The 19,988-nt window shown below is 34.6% G+C and overlaps 1 protein-coding gene across 3 annotated transcripts in view; it reads left to right on the top strand.

The window, feature by feature from the left end:
* Positions 1-19,988, top strand: part of LOC136028162 (BMP-binding endothelial regulator protein-like) — a 74,756-nt gene that overhangs the window by 36,152 nt on the left and 18,616 nt on the right. For all 3 annotated transcript variants that reach the window (XM_065705843.1, XM_065705845.1, XM_065705844.1), the window contains exons 6-11: positions 327-475; positions 1,617-1,712; positions 4,963-5,116; positions 13,748-13,944; positions 14,876-15,014; positions 15,803-15,999. In XM_065705843.1, coding sequence (XP_065561915.1) covers positions 327-475; positions 1,617-1,712; positions 4,963-5,116; positions 13,748-13,944; positions 14,876-15,014; positions 15,803-15,999 — 932 coding nt within the window. The remainder of the gene's footprint in view (positions 1-326; positions 476-1,616; positions 1,713-4,962; positions 5,117-13,747; positions 13,945-14,875; positions 15,015-15,802; positions 16,000-19,988) is intronic.

Raw genomic sequence — 19,988 nt, 5'->3', positions numbered from 1 at the left:
GGTTCGAATCCCAGTGTACCCAGTTGTTCAGTTTGGGACGAGAGTCAGTGGCGTGACTCTGTAAGCTTAGCCAGAGTCGACCCAGCTTTAAATGGGTACCTGGAGAAATCTGGGGAAGGTAAACAGGAAGGGTGTGCGAAAGCACAGGATGGTTGGCCCCCAACCCCCCATTGCACTTCCTGGCTGAAGGGCCAAGAAACGGAGATCAGCACCGCCGGTAGGGACTGTAAAATTTAATGCCGTATCCTTTACCTTTACCTTTTACCTGTATGAACGCTAGTATTGACATTAAGAATACTTATAGACGAATTTGCTTTCTTCTCCAGGTAGTCGTAAAGTAGCTGATGTTCCGCATCGTTGCATAGTTGGTAGTCGTAACATTAGCTCTGGAACTGCTTTTAAGATAGACGAATGCACAAAATGTACCTGTGTTGGAACAACTAGTGTCTGTAGCAGAACAAACTGTAAAAAGGAGGTAATGAGTATAATTTCTTCTTTATAAGCCTTCATACCCTTTTCACAACTGCAAAAGGGTATACTTTAAACACATGTAGAACGACCAAGATAAAAGAAGCACATCCTACGGGAAGAATGCATTTTCACAATACTTAAATCGTCGCTAGAAAAACAACTTATGATACTTAATTAGACTCTGCATTTTCTCGATATGTGTGAAGTTTTTATTACCATCAATTAAAGCGCCCAGGGTCTTTGCATGCACAAAATGAAGTGTATGGCATTACTCACATTTTTTAGAAGAATCAAACTGAGAAAAAACTCTCCACCAGATAATTATTGTCAAGCTTTTGGGGGGACAATTTTCATTTTAACTCACTTCACCTGAGAAAAGGATAAATTTGAAAGCTTCAAAACTTCTTTTTACGAATAAACTTTCTACTAATTGGTCACTGTAAAGTTTAGGAATTCGATTCTTTTTTTTTCTTTTTATTATTATTATTATTATTATTTTTTATTATCGACGAGTGGAACTCATGGGATCTAACCTGGAAGTGGTACTGGTCAGGTTTAGGGCTAATTTGTATTGTGCCTGGTAACAATCCATTTTATGCTTTGTCTCTTTCTCTTTGACTCGTTTCCATCAGTTACAGAAAGAAATTTTGGTCAAAAATTACCAATGTCGTTGGAAGCGCAGGGTCACTTGAATATCCGCAAATTTATGGCAGCTAAGACACCTAGTGTACTACTGGTATGTTTTGTTAACAGGTTGTGAGGGTGTTATTATTCATTGTAAAATATTTAATGTAAAAGAAAAATATAATACTAATGAATAAATAGGGACATATGGAAAAAGTTAAGTTATGAACAGAATCTGATCATCAATTGTGGGCCGAGACATTTATGTACTGTGAAGATAAATGGGTAACTCTGAACTAAAATGGCTAAGGAACTCTAAAACGTCTATGTTATTTGAAGAGATTCAGGATGTATTTGGTTTAAAATGGTGATTAGGAATTTTATATTGGATGCCCTTTGATGTACCGAACGGAAGCTTCAACATGGCAGTTATTGTTTTAGTGTTCAAAAGGAGTTTGAATGATAATGTCCATCTTGAAGTCTTAAATATGTTTGGTCCCTTAGTTCTGAGTTTTTTTCAGGTTATTTTAAAAGAGGAAAGACCTGCAAATGACCGTCCGCTTGAGCAGTTTGCGCATCGGAGCAAGAAGTGTATGTCCGAAGAAAAGGTTTATGAGGTTAAGTATTAATTTTGTATATAGCGTTGTTCATCAGATCTTTTTTATTTTGAGGTGTTTTTGCAAGTTTAGCTCCCTTTTGTGTTTTAAAGACGGCAACTTTTTGATTCTGTCATGTGATATTATATGCTGCATATTGTATTTTAAGTTTCTAGCACCGCTCGACATTAATTACTACCTCCCAAAGCAAGGCTCAATTTAGATTTGCATTTAAATAGGGCTGAAGGATGTAAATATGCCCCATCACCTCCTTTGAAGGAGTTTTTTCCTTCTTGCGCCATCATTTGTTCAGGCGACGAAACTAATAAATAGGCACGCCTTGACTGCCTTGAGGAGGAAATACCTGGGAAATAGTTTTGAAAAATAGCCATGTTTTCCACTGCTCCTCAATCTGGAACTAACTGTCTATGGGCGGTGGCGTGATTTCGTCAAAATCCTGAGAGGGGAGGGCAAAGTTGGAGCCAATTTTCCAAAAACAGGTGAAAAATGACAGTAAAGCTAAAAAAAATAAGTCATTTGGTACCGTAAAGTACTTATAGCACTATAAAGGTAAATTTGTACTAAAAAAACTGATTTGTTTCTTTTAATGCTTGAATTATGCAGATTTTTCTTAGTTTTGACAAGATTTTGGAAGAAATTAAGTTTCAGCGGGGGGGGGAGGGCAGACTTGGGGCTGGGGGAAGCAAACTGAGGGGGTGGAGGGGTAATCCCCCTCCTGCCCCATACAAAATTACGCCCCTGTCTTTGGCGCTATTGTGCCATAGCCATTTGTGTTTTCTTTCAAGTTAAGGCAGAAAAGATACATAAATCCACTAACAGTCTGTGTCCGAGAACGTTCTTGAGATTAAAAATAACAACTTTTCTTTCTGGCCAGCTAGGGTCTGAGAAGGACACGCCATTGTGAAACACAATTACAAAACAATCTAATGGGACATGACATTTTTGTTAAGGTGCTGCACTGTACACGATTCTCCCCTTCCCCATCGCACACCGAATGGGTCCTCTACAACTCTCATGGTGATAATTATTTACCAAAAATAATGTCCGCATTTCTGTTATATATTTTGTGTACTGGCATTTAGAGCCCCAGAACTTTCGAAAACTCTTGAGCTTTCTATTAAGTAAAACTTTCACTATTTTCATTCTGCAAGTTGCCCAGAAACGGATTTTTTGTTTTTTTTTCTTTTTTGTTGCTCTTATATTTGTGTTACATGCGTCCTGAATATATATGTGCTTGTTTCAAAAGCTGAGGATAAATTAACTTGTCGGGCCAGTCTGCCATCCCAGGGAAAAGGGAGATTCTTAAAGGTGGACTTTTTTTTATTGGGAGGATGAGACTGCGCCGCTCTAAGTTCATGATATTAAATTGCATTTTGATGTCATCAGCCATACTAATTCAAAGAACGTTATATAGTTGTTGTTCTTTTTGTTTTTTTTTTGTTTTTTTTTTGTAAACACGTCTCAAGTATAGAAAAAAAAATTGCAAATTTTTCTACCCCTCAGTTATGTATAACAACTTATATTTACAAAGGTCATATAAAGTCTAGTCTTTATCTGTACAACCAAATGCCAGTCTGTCATCCCAGGGAAAAGGGAGATTCTTAAAGGTGGACTTTTTTTATTGGGAGGATGAGACTGCGCCGCTCTAAGTTCATGATATTAAATTGCACTTTGATGTCATCAGCCATATTAATTCAAAGAACGTTATATAGTTTTTGTTCTTTTTTTTTTTTTTTGTAAACACGTTGCAAGTAGAGAAAAAAAACTTGCAAATTTTTCTACCTCCCAGTTATGTATAACAACTTATATTTACAAAGGTCATATAAAATCTAGTCTTTATCTATACAACCAAATGCATGTGTATTTTTGTGTCTGAAATTTTCCCTGTGCATCAAGATTAGACTATACTACTCAGGCAATCAAGCTCAAGAATTAAAATTTATGCGGAATAATTTTGCAACCGTGAGAATGGACATAGGCTATAAAAATCTGACAAATTAAAAAAACAAAACAAAATCAAGATATATGTCTACTTTATAGCTAGCTGTGAGGGCCGAAGGAGCGAGCATGAGGAGGTGAGAAAAAATATGAATTACATTGCAAACAAAAAGAAGCTATTGGCTTCTTTTTGGATGTAGCCAAATAAAGAATGAACTATGATAAGCAATTCCGGTTGACGTGCTTACCTGACGAATAGTCATTAGGACGAAAAAAACTTAATCTGAAAATGTATTCTAAATCTGAATCGTCTTTTAAGAACGCTCTTATAAACGGTAGATAGCGTTTGTTTGTATTGTTTTTTTTTTTTATCTCAGAGAGAATTCTTTTAAGTGATTTTATAGAAAAAAGTTTATCAGTGGATATTTATGTTTATGTATAAACTGTCTGTTTTTTTTATAGCTACTCGGTGCATTTTTCAGATAGTATCTATTTAAAGAGAAAGTGTCCGAATCCTTCTTCCTTTAATCTAGTGCCTTCTTTAAAATATTCATGTCTGACTTCTGTAATATCACCTGCTCTAGATCCTTTTCGATTTTCGGCTATTTTTGGATAATGGCTCTCATAGAGTTCATCTAAATCTGCTACAGACACAACCGTTATGCTACCCGGACTTAAATGCCATTTTCCTCCATTTTAAGATGGGGTGTAAACTTTCAGTGAAGGGTTTTTGACTATAAGAAATCCATCTATGGCTATCTCAAAATTCAGGTTCTCTGTCATGTTCTTTGGCACCCTTTGGGTAAAAATTGGTATTTTGGGCAAAAAAAAAACGAAGAAAACGGCACTTAGTTACTTATATTTCGTTTCATAAAAAGGACTAGACATTTTTCATTTCCTTTCAAATGAGCCCTCTCCTGATATTCTATGACAACTGGTTTGATACGGATCACTCATGGGAAAAAAAAATTAGACACATCAGTGTTAGGTTAGATAACTCAAGTCCCATTTAAAATCTTATTTGTGAATCGGGTGAATCAGTCTTTCTTCTTCTTTTTTTTTCTTATACAAGCGGTTCTTGTCTAAAAAATAAAGACTAAGTTCATTACTGCTGCCCCTTCCTACAACATCTCTGTTGGCTATAGTTAGCAAAGTCCGGTTATGTAAAAAACACGTAACGTTATTGTTTGGAATCAGCAAATGCCCTCTATGCTTCTGGCTCTTAATCAGTCTCTTTTTCTTATTTCTGTATTACTAAGAAAAGCAAGAATAAGGTTGGTTTCTAAAAAGCACTTTTATTCTCTGTTTATAGAATGGTACAAGCTGGGTGCATGATGGCTGCAGTACTTGTAAGTGCCTTAACGGAGAAATTCTGTGCTCAATGAAGAAGTGTGAAGTCACTAAGTGCCCTATTGGCTATCGATTGGATTTTAAAGAGGATCCATGCTGTCCAGTTTGTATAGATGGTTAGTCTTCTCTTAATTAATATACCTTTACAAGTAATGTGTATGTCGTCGAGATCGCTCCCCTCCCCATGTGTATCCTCTTTTTAAACTAGCAACTGTGCATATATGTATGTATTTGTTTAGACATTTTTTCGTAAAATGGCTTCATATTTTGGGGGTAACATTAGCACCGTGTGATTTTCTAGTTTGGAAAAAATGGTCTAGAAAGGTCAGGAGTTTGAAAAAGTTGCTTAGAGCCTTAATTTTGGGGAAAAAACAACATTGGAGCAACGTTATATTTGCGTACATTTCAAAAGCAATAGTTACGTCATTTTGCCCTCAGCAGTGGTCGTATCGTTCTTTTTGTACTTATCATGCATGCAAAATTACACAAGATGACAAACTGTTATGAAGAGCTAAAGAAAAATACATGGAACAAGAAACAGTAAAGAACACATTTAATTTGCAAACGAAAATGTTGCATAATGAAATTTGCGGTTGGAAGATAAAGCAAGGTTACGTGGAATTAAGGAACGTGTTAGTTTAGCATTTTCGAGTCTACAAGGGATAAACATAAAGGAGGAATCAATTTTTAGTATCTATGACACGTGCAAAATTACACAAGATGACAAATGACTCTAAACAGATAAAGAAAAAGGCAAGAAACAGGAAACAGCAAAAATCAATTTGAATCCCAAGCCAAAATGGGAATTAAAACTGAAGAATAACATCATAATTACGCTATTGCGGAATTGACATATTTCAGAAATTAAAATGGAAGAAGGAACGTGTTATCTCAACTGGAATTGCTGATTTACCACCCTATGACTTGAACTTAAAGAATAAAACGGTGATTATGCCAATACGTAATTTAGACATTTCAGAGGACATTGGCATTGGCACATTCCTGATTACTAAATTATATATTAGTGAATTAAAGCAAAAATATAACGACCAGGGAAAAGTTAGGAAAGAAGTTTTTTCTGTACCTATGACATCATGCAAAATTATACATGATTTTAGGTATGTTTATTTGTATATAATACATTTAAAAGTTTAGTTGTAGATTAATTTGTTTTCATTTTGGTGGTTGTGCTTCATATCTGACCTTTTACATGGCTAATATGGATCTTTTGTGGAGGTAGTGGGTGCTTAGATCCTTCAAATGTGTATTTATTGGACCAATTTTTCTCACTTTTCTGGAAAGGCTCCTAAGATCAATCATTTTTTTGTGGGAACAGGGATTTTTACCCCCTAACCTGCCTTTTTTAGAGGAAGATGTTTGGACTGAGCGTGCAATATGAACGCAAAGTGTTTGATAGCTCGCCTCTCACTTCAGAAATATTTCTCGATGAAATTAAAGATTACACTATAAATAAAAGTTCAAAGGCGGAAAAGGAGGGAGGTAATTCATCGGCAGTAATATTTTTCCTACAAAAAATTCATATTCCATTTGAAAACTTATTTTTGAAGTCACCACTTGAAAATATGTTTCGCTATTTCACCCCCGCCCCCTTACACACACATAAACCCTACAGAGTGCCAGTTTTAGCATCGCTCTTTGCTTTTAATGCTAGTACATTTTTGCTGTTGAACCTGTAAAGGAATTAGTTACTTCACCTTCCAAATTGAGAATACTTAGGGCGTTTTTAGTTTAGGGAACAGGGAAAAGTTTGTTTTACAGTTCTTAGGCCGAACTGGTCAGACATGACAACAAACAACAAAGAGAGATAAAACTCTCTGCTAATCTATCCGCGTTATTTTAGTCTTTCATCTCTTTTCTCTCTACTGGCCGCAATCTCGTTTGAGGTTTTTTTTTGTGAAGTTTTATCTCTCTTTGTCGTTTGTTGAAAAGTTTGTTGGAATTTAATCTGCACTTTGCAAATTCTCTGGCAAAGTTACAACCTGTATAAAGTCAGGTACGACATCCACAGTGAAATTTACTGTTGTTACCTTCTATAGAAACATATATTCTCCTTGATGTATAGTTTAAATGCCGCTTGCTTGCTTTCTTTGTGGCTCTTTGAAATTTTTATTACTAGATCATTCAAATAATCAGTTATTTCGCTTTCAAAAAGGAAAACTTTTAGGGTCTTTTTAATACGAGGATTAAATTAAAAAAACAAGTTTTTTTAACTGAATGTAAGGAGCGACATTAAAACTTAAAACGAACAGAAATTACTTCGTATATGAAAGAGGCTGCTTCCTCATCAACTCCCCGCTCTTTACGCTAAAGTCTGACTCTTTTTCTCAACTCTGCTTTTTAAAACAGTAAAAAAATTTAGCGTAAAGAGCGGGACGTTGATGATTAAGCAGCCCCTTTCATATACGAAGTAATTTCTTTTCGTTTAAGTTTTAATGTCGCTCCTTACTTTCAGTTAAAAAAAACTTGTTTTTTTTTATATTTAATTTCTGAACGTTTTTGAATCAATGCAAGTTTTGATTTTGGTTCTCCGAAGAGGAATAATTAAAACGAAATTTACATATTTTATTTGGGGGGGGGGGCTAAATAGCTTTCTCATAGTTTTGATCGAATGATTTTGAGAAAAAAGAGTGGGGGAGGAAGCCTAGTTGCCCTCCGATTTTTTGGTTACTTAAAAGGCAACTAGAATTTTTTATTTTTCACGAATATTTTTATTTGTTAAAGATATACGTAACTTATAAATTAGCCTACGTAAGGAACTTTTGTATTCTCATGTTTATTACATATATGAGGAGGTTCACCCCCTCGTCAGTACCTTGCTCTTTACACTAAAGCATAAATTTTGTCCCAATTCATTAAGAATGACCCCTGAATCACAAAAGCCGTAGAATAAATAGTTGAAATTACTAAAAATGCTTTAGCGTAAAGAGCAAAGTATTAGGAGGAGGTGAGCCCCTCATATGCGTAACAATTTCTGTTCGTTTTAAGTTTTAATGCTGCTGCTTACTTCCAGCTGAAAAAAAACTTTTTCATATTTATTTTTTCATTTTTTTTAAGTAATGCTAGTAAATCCTGCGCTCCCTTCATGGAAATTTTCTTCCCCCATGACAAATTCCTCGATAGAAAGTTCCCCCAACATATCCCCCTCTTCTCAACCCCTCCCCCAACCAAAAAATCCCCCTGAAAACGTCTGTACACTTCCCAATAACCATTACTATATGTAAGCACTGGTCAAAGTTTGCAACTTGTAGCCCCTCCCACGGGGACTGTGGGGGAGTGAGTGGTCCACAAAGACATAGTTATAAGGTTTTTCGACTACGCTGAATAAAATGGCTATCTCAGAATTTTGATCCGTTGATTTTGGGAAAATAATTAGCGTGGGAGGGGGACTAGGTGCCCTCCAATTTTTTGGTCACTTAAAAAAGGCACTAGAACTTTTCATTTCCGTTAGAATGAGCCCTCTCGCATCATTCTAGGACTACTGGGTCGATACGATCACCACTGGGAAAAAAAAACCAAACAAATAAACACGGATCCGTGATCTGCCTTCTGGTAAAAAATACAAAATTCCACATTTTTGTAAATAGGAGCTTGAAACTTCTACAATAGGGTTCTCTGATACGCTGAATCTGATGATGTGATTTTCGTTAAGATTCTATTACTTTTAGGGGGTGTTTTCCCCTATTTTCTAAAATAAGGCAAATTTTCTCAGGCTCGTAACTTTTGATAGGTAAGACTAAACTTGATGAATTTTATATATTTAAAATCAGCATTAAAATGCAATTCTTTTGATGTAGCCATTGGTATCAAAATTCCATTTTTTAGAGTTTTGGTTAGTATTGAGCCGGGTCGCTCCTTACTACAGTTCGTTATCACAAACTGTTTGAACAGGAAAAAGTCTGTTGGCTTAAAGCAGGGCTACACGAAGGTTCTGGCAAAAATACAACCCCTATTCAGGTCAGGTTCGATGTCGGCAGCAAAATTAATCGTTGTTACCTTTCATAGAAAAATATAATATCCTTGATTTATTCTCTCCGTCAGTCAAGGTATTTTCCCAGAAAAAGAAACCACGTTTGAATTGGCTCACCTTTTCCCATCAAACAGTTCGTGGTAACGAACTGTAGTAAGGAGCGATCCGGCTCAATAGGAACCAAAACTCTAAAAAATTGAATTTTGATATCAATAGCTACATCAAAAGAATCGCATTTTAATGCTGATTTTAAATATATAAGTTTCATCAAGTTTAGTCTTAGCCATCAAAAGTTACGAGCCTGAGAAAATTTGCCTTATTTAGAAAAATAGGGGGAAACACCCCCTAAAAGTCGTAGGATCTTAACGAAAATGACACTATCAGATTCAGCGTATCAGAGAACCCTACTGTAGAAGTTTCAAGCTCCTATCTACAAAAATGTGGAATTTTGCATTTTTTGCCAGAAGACAAATCACGGGTGCGTGTTTATTTGTTTGTTTTTTTTTTGTTTTTTTTTTTCCCAGGGGTCATCGTATCGACCAAGTGGTCCTAGAATGTCGCAAGAGGGCTCATTCTAACGGAAATGAAAAGTTCTAGTGCCCTTTTTAAGTGACCAAAAAAATTGGAGGGCATCTAGGCCCCCTCCCACGCTCATTTGTTTCCCAAAGTCAACGGATCAAAATTTTGAGATAGCCATTTTGTTTAGCATAGTCGAAAATCATAATAACTATGTTTTTGGGGATGACTTACTCCCCCACAGTCCCTGGGGGAGGGGTTGCAAGTTACAAACTTCAACCAGTGTTTACATATAATAATGGTTATTGGGAAGTGTACAGACGTTTTCAGGGGGATTTTTTTTGGTTTTGGGGGTAGGGTTGAGGGAGGGGGCTATGTGGGAGGATCTTTCCTTGGAGAAATATGCCATGGGGGAAAAAATTCAATGAAAAGGGCGCAGGACGAATGTGGTCACGTTAGAAAAAAACGTCAAATTAAGAGCTTAACATACAATGCTGGGTGTTCGGAGCCTCTCTATTATGGAGTATAATTTGAAAATAACACAGCTATACGAGCGATAAAACATATATACCACAACCATAACTCAACTAACGAAAGAACTGCTAAGAGATAACACAACTATAAAGCGAAAACAGGTGAAAACTAACGGGAAAATAAACGAACTAAGAGGTGGAAGGGGCCCTGAGAAAAAATATAATCCTTTTTGAATTTTGAGCCTAACTTCCGCAAAGGAGTAATAATGTCAGAAGCCCCGAAATACCGAATTATTTTCTTTTCAAACAGTTCATGGTAAGGAACTGTAGTAAGGGGCGACCCGGCTGAATAGTAAACGAAATTCTAAAAAACGGAATTTTGATGCTAAAAGATACATCAAAAGAATCGAATTTTTACGCTGATTCTAAATATATAAGTTTCAATTAATTTAGTCTTTATCATCAAAAGTTACGAGCTTGAGAAAATTTGTCCTATTTTGGAAAAAAGGGGGAAACATCCCCTAAAAGTCATAGAATCTTAACGAAAATCACACTATCGCATTCGGTATATCAGAGAACTCTATAGCAAAAATTTCAAGCTCCTATCTAAAAAATGTGGAATTTTGTATTTCTTGCCAGAAGACAAATCACGGGTGCGTGTTTATTTGTTTTTTTGTTTTTTTTTCCAGGGGTCATCTTATCGACCAAGTGGTCCTAGAATGTCGCGAGAGGGCTCATTCTAACGGAAATGAAAAGTTCTAGTGTCCTTTTTAAGTGACCAAAAAAATTGGAGGGCAAATAGGCCCCCTCCCATGCTCATTTTTTTCCAAAAGTCAACATATTAAAATTTTAAGATAGCCATTTTGTTCAGCATAGTCAAAAACCATAATTACTATGTCTTTGGGAATGACTTACTCCCCCACAATCCCTGAGGGAGGGGCTGCAAGTTACAAACTTTGACCAATGTTTACATATAGTAATGGTTATTGGGAAGTGTACAGACGTTTTCATGGGGATTTTTTGGTTTGGGGGGTGGGGTTGATGGTAGAGGGTTTTGTGGGAGGATCTTTCCTTTGAGGAATATGTCATGGGGGAAGAAAAATTCAATGAAAAGGGCGCAGGATTTTCTAGCATTACTATAAAAAAACAATGAAAAAATAAACATGAAAACGTTTTTTCAAATGAAAGTAAGGAATAGCATTGAAATTTAAAACGAACAGAGATTATTACGCATATGAGGGGTTCTAAAAATACTTTAGCATAAAGAGCGAGGTATTTAGGAGGAGATAAATACCTCGCTCTTTATGCTAAGATATTTTTAGTGATTTCAACTATTTATTCTACGGCCTTTTTGATTCAGGGGTCATTCTTAAAGAATTGGGACAAAACTTACGATTTAGTGTAAAGAGCGAGGTATTAACGAGGGTACAAACCCCCTCGTACACATAATAAAAATATAAGAATATAAAAGTTTGTTACGTAAGTTAATTCTTAAGTTACGTATATTTTTTACTAATAAAAACGTTCGTTGAATATTAAAAGTTCTAGTAGCCTTTTTAAGTAACCGAAAAATTGGAGGACAGCTAGGCCTCCTTCCCCACCCCTTATTTCTCAAAATCGTTTGATCAAAACTAAGAGAAAGCCATTTAGCCAAAAAAAAAATTAATATACTAATTTCATTTCAATAATTTATGTGCGGAGAGCCAAAATCAAACATGCATTAATTCAAAAACGTTCAGAAATTAAATAAAAAAAAAACTAGTTTTTTTAACTGAAAGTAAGGAGCGACATTAAAACTTAAAACGAACAGAAATTACTCCGTATATGAAATGGGTTGTCCCCTCCGCAGTCCCACGCTCTTTACGCTAAAGTTTTTAATTGTTTTAAAAAGTAGAATTGTGGCAAAGAGTCAAACTTTAGCGTAAAGAGCGAGGGACTGCGGAGGGGACAACCCATTTCATATACGGAGTAATTTCTGTTCGTTTTAAGTTTTAATGTCGCTCCTTACTTTCAGTTAAAAAAAACTAGTTTTTTTTTATTTAATCATATCATAGAAGCAAAAATTATGTTTCCGAAACTGCTAATTACGCAAAGAATAATGGAGTACCTTGAGGGTAGAGCGATAAGATATCAGTCTTTTTTCATAAGCAGCATGTCAAAATCTAAATCAATCAGTGACATCGTAATCTTTAGCATATTGCCCTCAAAGCAATTTGAAACCCTACTGAACCCTACCTTGCAGACAGACCTTGGGGAGCTTAGTTTTATAATAAAAATCTGATTCTTACTGGGAGATGCTGGTGACCATACTGTCAAAATCATAGATGCTATCTTTTGACCAGACATTTGACTAAAGTTGAAGGTACGACTCTTTAAATGGTTGAATGACTGTAAAATTCAGCGATATGTTAAATGAGATAAATAAAAAACAAATAAGAAAATACTGCCAATGTCTCAATAGCCAAATCCGGCTCACAGTCTTAACGTGGCATGCTTCAAAAAAACTCTTCCTGCGAAAAGCTGAATTCTTCGTTTTTGCTTTCCTGCTCAGGTTAGTTCAAAACTAACCTGAGCACCCATATGCAGAATGATGTAGGTTTAGGAATGAAGTTAAAATGGTATTCTTAAACTTCTTTGAAGGATTTTGAGGAGTAAGATATGCCACTTAAACTATATTTTCGGCAGAGATCTTTTTAATGTCAATTTTTTTAATTTTACTTCTTAATCTCAACTCTGAGAAATGTAGGATGAAACCTCAACCGTTTTCAATCTGCACCCTTTTCTGAGGAATGCCAAGCTGAAACTAGGTTTGATGAATTGGTTTTAATCCCTAGCTGAGGAACTAGTGGCTCAAAGGAAAAAGAAACAATTTCTGGGAAATATACTCTAACTTTTTTGATGACTCAACTCTAAGGGAGACCCTTAGCAGCCCCAAAAATGAATCAAATAATTTATCAAAAGTTTTACGTGCCATATTTTGTAAAAAAAAAAAAAAGAACCAACTTCAAAACGTTTCATATTTTTCCTGAGAATAGAGCATAGATTAATCTTGTTTGGACAATAAACAAATTGTTTTTACAAACTATTAAAATATGTATATAATGCATACTTTCGGTCCGGTCTGTAAGTAATTAAAATGAAACTTAAAAATTTTCACAAAGAAACTCATTGACAACTCAAAAAAGAATCACAAAATTTTCTAATTATAGCTTGTTTCCTAATGTCAAACATTACCCAGGGAGCACCCATTTTTTATTATCGTCTAGAAACGAGTAAATGTGCAGGAATAACAAACATTTGGAAGATTTAAGAATTTCAAATTCCTAAAGGCTAATGTGCATGTCAATTTCCATCATTCGTATTGGATAAAGGAGGAAGGAGAGAGGGTCTCCTATTACGGAAATGGTTAGCCTAACCTCACATCGAAAAACTTTGTTTGATTGACCATGGAGAAACCTATGTATATTTTAGATATGATTTGTTTACTTAAGGATTCGTTGGGGAACATCTAGGTAAAACAAAGATACATTTTGTTTATTTACATATTTTCCTCAAAATCAAGGAGTAAATAAAATTGACAAATAAATTTGTAAAGAAAAACTTCAACGGATGAAACAAAGCAAGGACTTACTATGGCTTAAAGAAATAACTGAATAAAATACATAAACAAGTCAAATCTCAAACATTATTTGAACTCGGGAAAAAAAGAAATATTTTATACACAGAGACTTCACAGAATATCTGAGTTTAATTATCTGTTTTTATTGTAGATCAATCAACCTGCAGTATATTTGGTCAAGGATATATTAAAGGGTTTGATGAGCATGTATCTCAATTTAAATCTGGACCGTGTAAATATTTACTGGCTGGTGTTTGTGATTCGACCGGGAAATTGAACAGAACTCATTTTTCGGTGTCTGTATCGTTTCGTGGAAAAAACAACAAACGGCCAATCTATACTATTGAGGTATTTTGTTTTATTTATTTAGTTTTATTTAATTTTTTATGACTCAAGAATTTGGTAAGGACATCTGTTTTACAAAAAGAATTTTTGAGTGGGAATTTTATCACGCTTGCAAAGGCTAAACTATTCAGCAGTTCAAGAAGAATGTCTTAACCTGAAGAAGGGGGGGAGGCAGAAATAGTAGTGGCTTAAACGGTTTAAAACAGTACAATAAAAAAGAGTAATAATTTGATTCTTCAATAAAATCTAGCGTTCAGCAACTTTGAGACTAATAAGAAATCAAGTGACTTACATTTTGTCACTATTTTAGTAACAAATGCAAAGAATTTAATGCAATCAGTGTAATGCAATCACTGTCATTATTATATTACGTGGAAATATTCAGACAGCATATATTCGCGATTATTCCGATTGTTTTTTGTTTTTTTTTGTTTCTTTTTTTTTTTATGTTGAAGGAAATTTTTATTTGTATATACCTTTAAAGCTCTTTTATTGGCGCCCCTGTCAGATATTGAAACTTAACAGTTAAATAGCATTGGCCGTGTTAAACAATTTAGGTTAGTTAAGGAAAGATGTTAAATACTGATTTTTCGCCGCTTTAGCCAGAGTGTGTTTTTTTAACTTCGGCCGAATGTAAAATAAAAAAATAAATAAAACCAGCTATTTTTTCAAAATAAGGTATTGTATGAAACTTTGATATAATTGTGGTTAACGCTAGATAGCGTTTGTTTGTATCTTTTTTTTTATTTCAGAGAGGAGCTTAAGTTTTCCTCCTTACTCTTTGGTTGGTACTGTGATAGGGACAAAAGGAACGGAGATCACTTAGAAGAACCTTATTCGGAATATAGAAGTATATTGGCTTTGGGAACAGCATCTTAACCGCTTTTAGAATACCGCAAATGTTAACTTTTTAATCTAATAAATCCCATTTCAGTTACAAGACACAACGGTAGTATTTGGACGGTACCACAGTGTGCGAGTCAATGGAGTGCCACACAGTCTACCTCATGTGCAACTTGGTGTTTTCTCTCTTGTAAAGGAATCTTTTGGCATGATTCTTCGGACGAATTTCGGTATATCAAATATCTTTTTTATTGCTTTTTCTCATTTTGGTTGTATCTCTATTAGTTAATTTGCATATCGAAACAATTGTTTGCTCTCTCTCTCTCTCTCTTTCTTTCTTTCTTTCTTTCTTTCTTTCTTTCTTTCTATCGATCGATCGATCAATCTATCGATATTTTAAGTGATAAAATTACAGCATCCCCCCCCCCAGGAGTGATCGTAACATTTAACGAGAATTGAAACAAGTCAGAAGCAAAAGTAAAGAACAAACAAATATGCGGTTACAAGACATACGACTACGAGAAGCAACAAAAATGAGTTCAAAATGAAAGTGAAGAAAAAAGAAATATGTGGTTAATTTGGAGATTGCTACTTACTACGAGAATTAATATGCACAAGCCTGTTGCGTGCCGATTATTGCGACCTGGCCAGGAAGTCGGCTGTATAGTTGTTTTTTTTTTTTTTTCTTAAAACTTGTCACAAACGTTCTAAATAGGTCACAGCTTTAAGGAAGAATTGAAGACGCTGCTGTTAGAAGGCAAGCGACAATGAGAATTAATATATACAAGCCTGCCTCGTAGCTGAGCAACAGGCCGGCGGTTTAGCCACCAGGCTCTAGGTACTATCATCTTAATGTGTGTTCAAAAATCTTCCAAACTCAGTTTTCTTACTCAGTGTGTAGTGCCATGTGTAAAAACTAGTACTCAATTTACGAAAAAAAACCTCTGTCAATAAGTATAATCCCGTGTCTTTAATTTCAATAAATTAAATGTTAATATGGACTCTGATTTTTTCATAGGTATTCGTGTCTTTTGGGATGGAGTCAATTTACTTAACATAACCGTGGCCTCAACTCCATATAAATCAGGATGTGGTTTATGCGGGAATATAAACCATAATCCTCGTGACGACACTTTTCTTCCAAGTGGTCAAATGGCCTCAAGTGCCAAGGAGTGGATTGCTAGCTGGAGGACTGGTAGTCTTGCCTCTTGTCGGGTAATATGTCTTCTGTATCTTCTTCCACTATTTATCATGCGTAAGAGTTTTTTTTTTTTTTTTTTTTTTTTTTTTTTTTTTTTTTTTTTTTTTTTTTTTTTTTTTTTTTTTTAGAACCAGTCGGGCTAACTGTGTGCTCAAATTTCGTTAATACTGAAGGGTAGTACAAACACTAAATTATCACGTTGGGATATACAACCTAGATGATTTAAACTGCGAAAGTGCTGAAATTAGCAGAAGAAAAGATGATTTGACGCAACTTATTTTAGTATCAACCTTGGGAGGGGGGAGAGCCTAAAAAATGCATTTTCAGGTCCAAGTCTTCCAAATTTTATGGGAAGTCTTTTTAATCAATCTGAATGAAATTAGCTTTATCTCCCCGTAATTTATCTTAATTCAAGAAAAAAGTATGTTTCGTTTTTGCGTCAAGAACGGATATTCAGGAATTGGTTGTTCTGCTCTCATTGTTAAAGATTTTGAGTTTCAAGTGGGAGATTAAGCTTACATGCATAGCTTTACCTTGAACATTGTTAGGGGACATCACCCCCAATATTCAAAGCCACTGATTTTTGAAAAGTTGGAAAACTAGTCTCTACACCTAATTATTAATATATGAGACCTTATAGGTGAGATATATCTTAAGACTTAGTATTTACAGAAATTAAAAAAATTGGTCCCAAATACTTCGAAAAAAGTACAAAATAAACTAAAAAATAAAAAATTTCCTTAGGCTGTCTTGTTTTGTATTCACTAGCATCATTACTTCCTGATACAATACCACGTTTCTAGTTTCCTTGTGACTGGTATGGACATATGTATTAATAGTTGTACATTCATGCAAGAGCTCTGTAGCACAAATCGGGCTATATTTGTCAAAGCGTTGGCTCATAAAGAGCAACATCTGTAATACTAACCGTAATTTGGAAAAACACCTGACAACAGTACATACTGAACATAATATAATTTAATCTGAATTCTGATCCCAGATATGTAAAAGAGTTTTATTTCAAATGTTAAAACTGTTAGCCTAAAAAAATTGGTTTTATTTTAGAAAGGAAGGAAAAGCTCCGTGAAAGGGTGATGCAATCTTTACGATAAGCTACATCATCAAATTCAACATCCTTAGCAACTCTAGAACAGGGGTTTTAATACAGTGGTTGTTGAATATTGGGATATGGCTTATTTGAACGGGAATATTGAGTAATAGTTTCCTTTTGAAGTAGCAACATGGATCGTGTTTGAGCTGCTGTCGTTCATTCTGTGCTGTAGGATAGATATTTTCCCCATAACAGCGCTTTGCATATTAAGCATTTGTGTCAACCAACTTTTTGCATTTTTATAAGGACATTTGTTTCCGTCATGTTTTCTGTTTAAATCCATTTTATTAAGAAATGATGATTTCGAAACAATCTCTTCAGTTTTTAGTTAAGGGCAAATGACTTATTAGGTTTTTGAAGCAAGTTCTTAGAAGAGATTGATTTTTACTATTAATTTTAAATTATGTTCATTCTAGATAGCATTTGCTCATTCATAGTAATATTTGTACATTCTAAGTTTTTAGTGTCTACATCATGTGCTTTCATTCTAAAAATTAATTTTAACAAGAAATTTCCACAAAATAAGTTTTTCAAAAAAATAAAGAGCTATATTAAACCAAAGATAAGCAGAAATAAATTCGAAATTTTTTGAGCCTAAAACTGCTATAAATCACCATCAGTGAATAAATGAAACCCAAAACAATTAGATATTTGAATACATTGACCAGATCATAAAGATCTGACTTTTTAAAGACCAGTTCATAATTTGCACTTCATTGAAAACAATCTTTGCTTTGATATCCGAAAACAACCTTTGAAAAACAACACTTCATTGAAATAATCTTTTCTTTTAAGCTCTTTGATATCTGATAAAATCAATAAAAAAAAAATCACCGTCATATCCAAGATCACTGACAAAAAAAAAACAAATGAATGTGGAATGACAGTTTTGTATATGCCAATATTCATTTCCAAAAGTCTTGATAATTTTGGATTTATTAAAGTTATTTATTCATCCAATAGCTTGTAAGCCAAAAGCTTTTAAGGTAAAGTGCAAATTATCTCCTAATCTCTAGTAGGCAGAGGGGGCATTAGCCCTACTCTTCTTTTTTGTAGTATTACTTTTTTTAATTTTGACTTGGTTATTTATTGTAATTTCCGTTTGTTTTGGGTTTTTTATATTTATTGATGACGATGTGTAGTAGTTTTATGCTTGAGAAACTACTTGATTCCATTTCTGGCCATCTTTGACTTAGCGTAGCTCTTTACTTTTCTTTGAATAAATTCTTTTGTGGGAAAAACTTAAAAAAATAATTTCTGTTCTTTTTTTTATTGACATAGTCTTTTTCATTGGTTTAGAAAGGAAAATTTTTAATGCCTTTTTTTTTTTTTTTGCTGTAAGAACCCAGATTTTGGCTTACTATTTATCTGTTGGACAAAAGTTTTTGACAATTTTAGCATTAGTTATGCTATAATGCTTTGGATTGGTGGGTACAGGGAAAAATATTCAAATATATGGGTTGAAAATCTGCATTGTCTTAGGAGTTCTATGTGGGGACAAAATTCTAACTCCCATCATGTTACAACCATGAGTATAGAAAAATATTTATCAACTATTCCCCTCCATATGTGCTGAAAGTTTCCACTGAATTCCAATAGCCTTTCTAGAGATAGTGTAGTAGATACATTCTTTTGATAGTCATAGATGCACATAGTGTATTTTGATTTAGTTCAATTTCCCACTCAACATGCCCTGGCAGTTTTAACTTAATACTACCCTTAGTTGTTCCTGAGATATTGCAGATATGCTCTTTGGACAAAACTGGATGCAGATAGTTTCTTTTGTTTTAGCTTAGCACCCCCCAAAAACATACCCTGAAGCTGCAACATAATACCCTGAGTGTTTTCTAGGGATATTGCACAGACACCCTTTTGGCATTCTGGATACCTATAGTTTATTTTGATTTGGTAAAAGTCCTTTAATTTAATTCAATAGTAGTGGTAGTAGCAGTAATAGTAGTGGTAGTAGTAGTAGCAGCATCAGTTGTAAGGAGTCACAGTCACATTTAGCAGCAGTTGCAGTTTCAAGTAGTTGGAGTAGCTATGAAAAGTAGTTGTAGTTGCAAATAGTCACTGTTAGTCCACTGTGCCTAATATTTGCAGTAAGTCACAAGTAGTTGCAGTGACATTTGTAAGTTTCAGCAGATGCAAGTTGTTATTACAGTCAAAACTGCACATAATTGCAATCATAGTTCCAAGCAGTTGCAATCAAATAGTTAGCAGTTGTAGCTGTAGAAACCCTGAAAGGCTCAGTTTAATACACTCAGCCATTCCTGATATATTTTTGATATGGCATTTTGACAACCTGCAAGAAGATATTGTGTTTTGATTTTGTTAATATACACCCAAAATCTCCTGAAAGTTTGACCTTAATGCCCTTAGCTATTAGCCGAAACAAAATACTCAGTCTCTGAATTTTCGTACTGGCTAATAACAGGTCAAGGTCTTTTTGATTTTGGATCTCGGATTACGTCTGAGAGTTGAGATGATGTTGTGTCGTGTGTAAATCTTAATTCAAAGGTTAGTTTGTTTCAAACAAAATTAATGACAAATTACCAAAAATGTTTCCCAGAGGTTACCTCAGATAAAACCTACATTAATGAAAAAATAAAAGGACTAATGCATTTGAAACAAAAGGTTTTCGCCTTGGAAAGAAAGATGATGCCTTAACCCTCCGTAAACAAATAAAAAAAGAAATACGGCGGTTACTTCTCCTTATGGTAAGAATAAATTAAATTGCTTAAAGAAGTTAGAAGAAGAAGAAGAAGTTTATTATTATTATTCAATACAATACAATACAAAGACAATTCAAAATGGAATTACAATACACTTATTCCCCCTCGAAAGGCTCCATGGCCAGGGATACAAGGGGGAATCTACTTGGTAAGTTCA

This window comes from Artemia franciscana, chromosome 6 (genome assembly GCF_032884065.1).
Source record: "Artemia franciscana chromosome 6, ASM3288406v1, whole genome shotgun sequence".
Lineage (NCBI taxonomy): Eukaryota > Metazoa > Arthropoda > Branchiopoda > Anostraca > Artemiidae > Artemia > Artemia franciscana.
This window is presented reverse-complemented; position numbering and strand designations above follow the sequence as displayed.